We start from the raw sequence: 10088 nt of genomic DNA on the forward strand, positions 1-10088 counted from the left end.
AAATAAATTAAATTAAATTATAACAAACTTGAGACTTGTTCCGGTAACTTCAACCGAGGGGAACATCTAATGACAAACCTTCAATGAACCGATCAGACAATCAACATGAGATATCAAAAAATGGTCAAAAAGCTCACAATCAGTTTCACCACTTTTAATCTCATCAGATAGGCAAGATCCATGCACTTCCGTCCATTCTGTAATCAGAGTACAAATACGACACAACCTAAAATTCACCTGCAGGTTAAGATGGGGATCCAGCTAACTCTTACTTTATTAAAATTATGCAGAGTAGGATAAAGAAAGCTACAAAGCAAAGATTAGTACTTGTACCTATACCATCGTTTCAATTGATATTTTGGGGAAGTTAAGGAACCTTGTGCCTGGTAGCGTTGTTTTACTTCGCAGAAGATGGTGCACCGATCAACCGAGGTTTTCACGGCAGCAGATTTTTCATCTTCGTTCTCCATATCGTTTTCTCTGCATCCAGGCGTCAATCAAAACTTCGTGCCAGTTTCCCATATTGTGCCACAAGGCACAGGTGTACTTTGCAACATAGTGTATTTCGGGTTGAAGTATGACATAAGGCTGATGAAAACTCGAGGTGTTTGCTCACCTGATGTGTCAAAAGAAAGGCAAAATCGGTGTTTACTGCTGAAGAGGTTCCAGTGGCCTTGTGAGCCCGCTTCGTCAGGCTTAAGGCTGCGTCTTAGAACTAGCCGTACCGGCACATTTAGCTTATGTTCTTCACATGCCTACAATTTGCGGCCATGACGATTTTTGCGGTGCGAAACTGCATATCATTGCCTTGAACAGCTCTACTTCATTTTCTTCCCTTTTTCTTTGAGATGAAAAGTGAAGGTTGAAGCAACTAAGCCAGTTTTGGACAGTAAGCAGATTGGCATTCGCTCACCACGCAGATGAATGGTATGTACGAGGCAGAGATAAAGCACTTCCAAATACACTTGATAGTTGGAAGCCAGCTTCATGGCCGCACGTTGCACACGTTCAACATAGTATTAGTGTTTCTAAACCTGTGCCGATCTTTTAATTTAGTATGAAGTGTTAGTATAACGATAATATCAAGTAAACGCGATACTGTAGCGTTGGGTGTCACCGTTGGAAGGTATAGTCCAGTTCCAATCAAGTTAGACTACACCGTCTTGAAATCCATGGGTGTTAAATTAGGGAATGGATTCCTAATTATATGGGCTTTAAATGCAGCCTCATGAATTAGGGTCGGAAGAATACGTGGAATACAACCGGATATCCAGCCATGCATAATGAAGATATTTCCAGACTCTCCACTGAACGACAGGCGTCGTTTAAAGTAGGTGTTACTCTAGATCTCGACGATTCACCTGGCATATGTACACTTCGAAGTTCCTTGTCACAAAAATTCAGATTTTTAGGTCGTCATCCGGGAGAATTATTGGGTCTGTTATGATGCCCAGAAGATGGATAGACAGGTTTCTATAAAATAATTATTTCACGACGAAAACCCTGAGAATTTTCACCATTTCTCGCAGGGAAAAGTGGATTCTAGCACGCGTGACCGGAGGGGATTACTTTAAAAGAAAGCCCGCGGTCCATTAAAATACCATCCGGGAATTCAGTATAATTTCCGCCCCGGAATAGCTTGATGTAGGGAACTCAACGGAACACCCACCACAAGTCTAATGACACATTATCCCAGAAGAATCCGTTGCCCTCTGCTTGGTCGAGCGGCCCATAAAACGAGCATCTTCACATCACAGGAGCGGCCCTGAAAGTAGAATGTCCCTAACTACATCATTGTTAACAAAATCTGACAATTATAAATGATTCTTGCCACAAAATGCCGAAGAAAGTTATATTAGGTTCAAAGCGCAAAATCTTGACACCAGTAAACCTAAGGCTTAAACGGGATGTTCTAGATAGTTGTGCCCACCGTGAGGAACGTCTTAGACGAAACCATATCATACATGTTCCATCTAACTCCATATCTGGCAAATTCCTGTCAGATTGTAACTGTTGTCAGATCTTCCAGAGAAGTATTGGGCGGTCACCTTGCCAACATTGACTGCGAGCATAATGCCGCCGGATGAATACATATATATATCCCTAGCCAAACTCAGCTTCCGGGACATGAAACAAAACAGCTTCGTAGAGGGGCGCTTTCACCTGATATATTACCTCCCTCAGCCTGTCTTAGGCCTGGAGACGTCTCCTTAATACTTCGACTTCAACCCCTCCCTAATTGCTCAAAAAAATTTATAAACTAAACCAAAGTTTGATCCTCCATAATTTTGAAACAATGGGGTCATTTGCTGTCTCATTCAGTCATCTAATGCTACATTACTAACAAAACATCAATGGTTTGCATAAATGTGACTGTATCGGCACCAGAATCCGTACTCTGCGGGGTCCTGCAAAGGTCTCGACTCGTTCGGAAACAACCTTCTGTTCACACCAACTACTCTGTGTCCCCAATCCATTCACCACCATCAACCTATAAGGGAGACACAAAACTATGGCGCACTACTTGCAGCATTGGCGTTTCAGTAATGACTTAGTGAGAGCCTAACCCACTCTGAGACTTATCATCCGATCTTGAGCCCAAACTAAAAGCTCAAGAATACAAAATCACCCACACGCAACATCAATAAGAGCGCAATTATCATTCTTCTAGTAATCTTTGTAGAATTAATCTCCGATAGCCTTATTCCGCCATTTAAACCTAAGCTTATGACCAGAAAGCAATAACAAGATTATGCCAGACGGTATGCCACCCACAAGTTGGGAATAAACACCATTATCATTATTATCTTTAGTACCAATTTCTGAAGGAGAACATATGACAGCCCCAAATACAAGGCATTCACTGGCTTTGCCTCAACACTATCAGAAAACTGCTAGAATCACTATCTGGGGGGATTTCCCTCACCCAAAACTGACGCCTAATCTTCCAAGTCCGAGAACTTTGGGGTCCCAACAAACCAGCACGCAGTCGGATGAGCCACAGGCTGCCTAAAAGGATTCTGCGAGTTCTGGAAAAGAGGTTTCAACTTTATCCAAAACATGGACTACATGAGACAAAAGATGAGCCGGCAATCCGTAAAACGCGGAACCGCTGTTAGTCAGAAATCCGTCAATGGAACATACGAAAACAAGCCTCCATTCTGGACCTCGCCCGGGAAAACAGAAATGTACCGTTCAAATACATGGGACTACCGCAGAAAAAAGCCATCCACGTTCTACTTGAGGGACAGGAACGAAGAACTCACGAGTGACCCAACAGTGAATTCGGAGGTTTGCAGAGAACACTATGCAGATTTATATTCAGCCCCAGTGTCCTTGTCACATCCACTCTTGTCAAGGCGTAGCCACGGACAGCATCGAACAATAGATGGATGACATTCGGCAACTCTTGCACAAGATCAGTCAATTTTACGCGTTGGGGCCTGACGAAATCCGTCCAAGTATCCTGAAAGAAACGTCGGCTATACCGAAAAATCATCTATACCTGGTGTTTCGTATATCGCTTGACGAAGACTGTCTTCCCACCGCTTGGAAGGAAGCGATTGCCACGCCAATCTACAAAACTGGCGACCGACTATTACCTGGGATCAACAGGTCTATAAGCCTCACTAGCGTGCCGTGCAAGGTGATGGAACGCAGTTTGAAGAAAAATATCTTATACTTTCAAAAATTCGATATCTTCAGCTCAACACGAATTTTCCCCAGACTGTTCTTGCGTAACAAATACGCTTGTGTTTATGGACGGCTTGGCCCAAGCCAAAGACGAGGGACAAATATCGCACGCGATATTTTTCGACTTCTCATAAGCATTTCATAGGGTCCCACACGTCCCGCCGCTCCACAAACTCCAGTTTTACGGGATTCAAAGGAAAATCTTGAACTGGATCAGGTCGTTCTTATCAGGCAGGTCATTCTCTAGTGCCGGTCTCCACTGGAATTCCTGAAGGCTCCGTTTTGGGACCACTGCAGTGTATTTCCTTCCCCCCGGTCAAACTCTACTGCTGTCTGCTACTGTTTCCTGCGTCTACCACATAAACTCGATGTGCATTTGTGATTCCTCATGAACCCCCAACCCTTGATTTTTCGAACTAATTTGGTCGACTATCTTTATGTGCGCTTTTTGACCATTTTACGTTGCTACGTGTTGTACCCAGGCGTGTGTCGCAAACCAGGGTCGATTTGCCAACTTCTCCTGGCTTTCTTTGAACTTACACTACTTTGTGAAACAGTTTAGATGCAAACCCCTATAATTTGAGTTTTATCCCTTTTGTTACGTATCCTATACATATAGTACCGCATCTTTTGATAAATCTTAGGAATCCACAATTTCTGGCTTGTGATCTTGAGCGTCACTCAAGTGGGCCCTTATAAGTATACGTCGAGTCTACTTATTGCGAGTGACTTGAAATCCTGGATTTCCAATGCCAGTGTCCTCCAAATGGATGTGGACGCTGCAAAGCAGTGGTCGCTGGACTAGCACCGTCCTCTGAATGGCGATAACCGCGTCCATGTGTCATTTGGAGGAGACCCCGCGAAGGCCTTCGTTATGCATGGTGAAAAGGGACCAGAAAACATCATAAGGATAGATGCCAAAAAGGATTTGGGCACCTGGGCCTCCTCAAACTTCTCCTCCTCACTGCACCATGAGAAATCGGCCGGAAAAGCATTCGCCATTTTACGGATGATCCGACGCACCTTCTCCCCTATTGCTCGCATGGACCTCCAAATACTCTATTGGGCTTGTCTTGTAACGTCCGAGACGCATGGGAAACCATACTCAAGCACGCCACGGCTTGGAAACTTGCCACAAACCGGAGTCATGTTCGTCATGCCTTGGGTTGTAGCCTGATGTCATCGCCACTTTCCTTGAACGCTAATAACCGGCAGTCGAAGACGCTTATAATGATATCCTATTCGCCATTATCTATCGCTCCAGTGTCACGCTGCCCAGTGAAGGAACGTGGGAACATGTGGGGCTGAATGAACACTGGGCCCGCCAAGCTTCCGGTGATAAACTGAAATTGACTGGCAAGGTTTACTGCTTCATTAACTTCAATGACTCGACAGCACAAGCCACCTGCTAGCTGACGTCAGCCCCAAATTTGATCTCATGGGGCTAGATTGGATCAAAAAGCTAAATCAATTCTTTTTGCATGTGCACGCACGCAGCACTTGGAGGTGCCCCGAACGAACTCATTTGCCGAAGGGTTGACTTGAGCACATCCTACAAAGTTATGCATTTGTATTCCCCAACAAGCTTGGACGGTGTACAAAAGCAGGGGATAAATTGTGCCTCCTCGCTGGTGCCAAGCCAGTCTTCAGGCCAAAACGTCAAGTACCGTATGCCTATCGTTGACCGGGAACCGGACCGAATTCAGAAGGCGACTGTTCTCCAACCGACAAACTACTGTGCCTGGGTCGTGCCTATCGTGTTGGTGAAGGCTAACGGGACGATCCGGTTGTGCGCAGATTTCTCCACCGGTCTCAACGCTGTGCTGGGTACCCATCAATACCTTCTGCCTCTTCCAGGCGATTTGTTCGCGAAACTGAATGGAGGTGAATGTTTTGCGAAGATTGACTTGGCCGATGAGTACCCCCAGGCTCAATTTGAGGAAGAATCCCAAGAACTTCTCACGATCCATACGCATCGAGGTCTGTTCCAGTACACTCTACTGCCCTTTGGTGTCAAAATAGCGCCAGCCATATTTCAACAGATTATGGACACGATGCTGATGGATGTCCCAGGCGTTGCCGCCTATTTGGACGACCTAATTGTCATGGGTTCCAATCCCCACGAACTGTGGCAGCGCTTTGATTACGTGCTTAGTCGTATTCAAGAATATGACTTCAAAGTGCGCCAAGAGAAATGCACCTTTTTATGCCGTCGATAAAGTACCTTGTGTTCATTATTGATGAAAATGGCCGCCGTCCAGACCCGGAGAACTTTGAAGTGATGAAATCGTATGCCAGCACCCACAGACGCGGCGTCCCTCAGGTCTTTCCTCGGTCTCGTAATTCACTACAGTTCGTTCCTGCCTGCCATGCATCGCCTTCGAGGCCCACTAAATCAGCTACTTACCAAGGACCACAAGTGAACATGGTCAGAAAAATGCCAATTCGCCTTTGACTCTGTCAAATCCATGCTCAGTTCCGATCTGCTACTCACACACTACGACCCATCGATGGAAATCGTTGTGGCGTCGAACGCCTCGAACTATGGCATTGACGCAGTGATTTCACACGCATTTCCAGATAGCACCCAGAAAGCCATCGCACATGCGGCCAGATCCCTGACTTCAGCCGAGCGCAACTACAGTCAGATAGAGGAGGAAGACTTGGCGATCGTGTTTGCCGTTAAGAAGTTTCATAAAATGCTCTACGGCCCTCAGTTCAATTTACTGACCGATCACAAGCCACTCCTTGCTGTGTTTGGCTCGAAGAAAGGAATCCCGGCACATACTGCCAACCGGCTCCAGAGATGGGCCACTCTGCTTCTGGGGTAAGACTTCAAGATAAAATACCGGTCCACCACCAGCCTGGGACAAACCGACGCACTGTCCCGACTCATTGATTCAAGCAGGCCAGAACCAGAAGATACAGTGGTTGTAACAATTGCCTTGGAACCAGAGGTTAACCATGTAGTATCCGAAGCGGTTCGCACCCTCCCAGTGACTGCCGACATGGTCCGCCAGGCTACCGATCAAGACCCTGTGCTGCAGCAAGTCATAAAGTACCATCGCAATCAGTGGCCGCGTACCTGCCAAAAAGACGAACTGAAGCCCTCCCACTAGACGACGGATGCCTTCTGTTTTCGGGACGTGTTGTAAACCCCAAGAAGTTACATCTGGGTGTCCTGAACCAGTTTCATTAATGAAACCCGGGAACAAACGGGATAAGGACCCCATGCTCGGAGTACGTCTACCGGCCTTCGATGGACTCCTAGATCGAGCAAGTCTCAAAATCGTGCCTGCGGTGTGCTGAAGCATCCAGGACACCCATGAAAACCTACTTACGGTCGTGGCCGCAGCCGATCGAACCCTGGACTCGTCTTCACATCGATTATGCAGTTCCAGTGGGCGGTTAACACTTTTTGGTTGTGGTCGATGCTTACAGCAAATGGCCGGAAGTTTCCCCAGTGAACAGTTCCACAACCGACACTACACTCATGGAACGCCGACGATTGTTCCGTCGCTTTGGAACACCAGAAACTATTGTATTGGACAACGGCAGTCAGTTCATGTCGTCGGCGTTCGCAACCTTTTCTCCGGAGTATGGCATAACACATGTCCGCTCGTCGTCGTTTGATCCACAGTCGAACGGCCAAGCGGAACGCTTTGTTGGCACCCTGAAGTGTGGTATTTAGAAGTCAAGAAAAAAGGAACCAACGGAAGATATTTTGCAAAGTTTCCTGCTGGTGTATCGAGTGACGCCAACCCCCAGCTCACCTGATGGAGCGTCCCCAGCAGAGGCACTGCTCCCAAGAAGGCTTCGAAACCGCATGACACTATCCAGCCACAAAAAAGGCAGACTAGTCACCGCAACGGAGGAACGGTTCAACCGGCATAACGAGGCCACTGCGTGCTGATTCAGCGAAGGCCAGAGAGTGTTGGTTTGTGACTACAGCGGCAGACACCCTACGTGAACCCCAGGACCCAATCTTCGCCCGAGCTTCAATGTGCTCTACAGATTCAAGTTGGCCAAACTAAGTGGATACGCCAGACGAACCAAACCCGGCCGACAGATACGCAGATCCTGTCCACGGAACCGAGTGATTTGAGTCTAGAAATGCTCCTGGACACTTTTGATTTCGGCACCATCCCATAAAATCAATCAATTGGTTCGTCGGAGGCCCAGCCTGAGCACGAATTACAACCACGACGCTTGACAGACAGGATCTGCAAGCCGGTGAGGCCGCTGCAATGGAATACTCCGGTTCGAAGTTTCGTCAACAAACTTCAAGGGGGAGATGTTAGGCGGAATTCCACGCGGATCACTCTTCACCACTCGCCCTCAGGTGCTGCTACGGCCGAGAAGTCCGTCCCATGCAAGATTGGCCAAGAATTCGAGACGCTTGCCAGTCCGGCATCAGGACGAGATCTGGACCCAACAGCCAATCATGACCTGGTGTTTCCCGAATGCCGGTTGCCAATGGCGCATCCAGAATTTCTAGAAAGTTATAGCCTCCTACGCTATATATATGAAGCGTTGTACAACTGTTCTTGATTTCGTTTTGGGCGTTAATATACCCTGTGCACCTATGGCGGTTGTTTGGACGTGAACGCTAGCTTGGGAGGCTCAGACCGAGAACTTAGTTGGGGAAAATACCGTTACTACACGCTTGCAACACGCCTGAACATACACGCTTGAACAAAGCCTAATACACTACAATAGGTTTTATCCGCAGCTTAGGAAAAGCACCACAATGGGGAAGTGCTCATGGGGCTAAACTTTGAACGCAGTAGGCTGCGACGCAACAGAGAAGGACAGATCTAAGTGTTGAAGGTCTATTGCATGACAATAATTTGTACATTGAGCAAAACAGAACATTACACCAGCTAGGTCTGGGGCGCACAAGCCATTTAGTGACAGTCACCCGCTTAAATTGAAAGCCGTCGCGTATGACAGGTTACCGTGGCCGAGCCTTAGAAGCACACTACAAATTCCAGTGAAACCATAGTTCTGAATGGAGACTTCAACATAAATTCTCAATGTCTGATGGTTTTTTCGGTCCAGGAAAATCTCTTCATGCCGCCGCAATTTTGGTGAAAGTTGCTTAAATGTACTCGAGGTCCACCATGGGCGCGGAATTCATATTTTAATGGTTGCCAATGGCTTCGCTTGATGACGACGCCCAGTATTTGCCCAATGAAATTGAATTTCCGGCAGCTATGATGTGTCCTTGATTGACCAAAACGGACAGGCAGTAGAACTCGGAATAGCAGTTTCAACTTTTGAGCACCATCCAGGCATCCGGAGGTCCCCGTGATGCTAGGAAACTACTTCACCAGAAGTCTTCCACCAGAAGTATGATTCCTCGTCGGACAGTGGGCTGCAAAAATATGAACGCAGATCAGGATGGGTTTTCAAGCCATCACGCAACAAGGTGCAATATTTCGGCAAAGCTTTTGCAGCCAGCAACATCGTGCGGCCAAGAGCCCCCTTGATGTCTCCGTGAGGATGGTGGGAAATTTCGTAGAAAATGTGGTTTCCTCTTTATTGGATTTGAAAATAACCTCAAGACTACATGAACGGTAATTACGCCTTCTTCGTCTGCGCAAACCCAGAATAGATCAGCCACTCTCGAGTTGCGTAGGAAAAAGTTTTCTAACTCTGCGGCAGGCGTTCCCCAACAAAGCTAATAAGTTCCTCGCAGCTAGTAAGGGTTTTGTTTTTTATGATGGTTAACACACACTATATGTTTCACGGCGCAGATTTTTTCTCCCCTAGTATACTGACCTCTTATTGTGGTATTAGAGAAATTGGTTTATGGGCAGAACTAACAAATAGCACCAAGAGGTGGCCTTTGCTTTTTGGATTTGAAACCTCAAGACTACATGAACGGTAATTACGCCTTCTTCGTCTGCGCAAACCCAGAATAGATCAGCCACTCTCGAGTTGCGTAGGAAAAAGTTTTCTAACTCTGCGGCAGGCGTTCCCCAACAAAGCTAATAAGTTCCTCGCAGCTAGTAAGGGTTTTGTTTTTTATGATGGTTAACACACACTATATGTTTCACGGCGCAGATTTTTTCTCCCCTAGTATACTGACCTCTTATTGTGGTATTAGAGAAATTGGTTTATGGGCAGAACTAACAAATAGCACCAAGAGGTGGCCTTTGCTTTCTGCGTTCTGGCACAAGTTCGACGGGTTAGGATGGTCCCTTGGACGCGTCTAACAATCGGTCGGGAAATATTAGGGATATGAACTGCGGCCAAGCCATGCCTTTGAGCAACAGCAAATCTGGTCGACGAAAAGGGGATGCTGAGTGAGCTACAAACAGCATCGGTCGAAACTTTCGCCCATGGGGAAAAACTCCGTCCCCCAAAACCAAAAGGCCCGAGCAAACCAA

The 10088-nt window shown here is 46.8% G+C and overlaps 1 protein-coding gene across 1 annotated transcript in view; it reads right to left on the minus strand.

Moving 5' to 3' along the window:
* Nucleotides 1-8041: 8041 nt before the first annotated feature.
* The window catches only part of T265_00942 (hypothetical protein), a gene marked incomplete at both ends in the record, with an annotated part of 16387 nt that continues 14340 nt past the window's right edge, over nt 8042-10088 (minus strand). Inside the window, one exon of the mRNA XM_009164857.1 lies at nt 8042-8187. Within this exon, the coding sequence (XP_009163121.1) occupies nt 8042-8187 (146 nt within the window). The remainder of the gene's footprint in view (nt 8188-10088) is intronic.

This window comes from Opisthorchis viverrini, assembly GCF_000715545.1.
Source record: "Opisthorchis viverrini unplaced genomic scaffold opera_v5_10, whole genome shotgun sequence".
NCBI lineage: Eukaryota > Metazoa > Platyhelminthes > Trematoda > Opisthorchiida > Opisthorchiidae > Opisthorchis > Opisthorchis viverrini.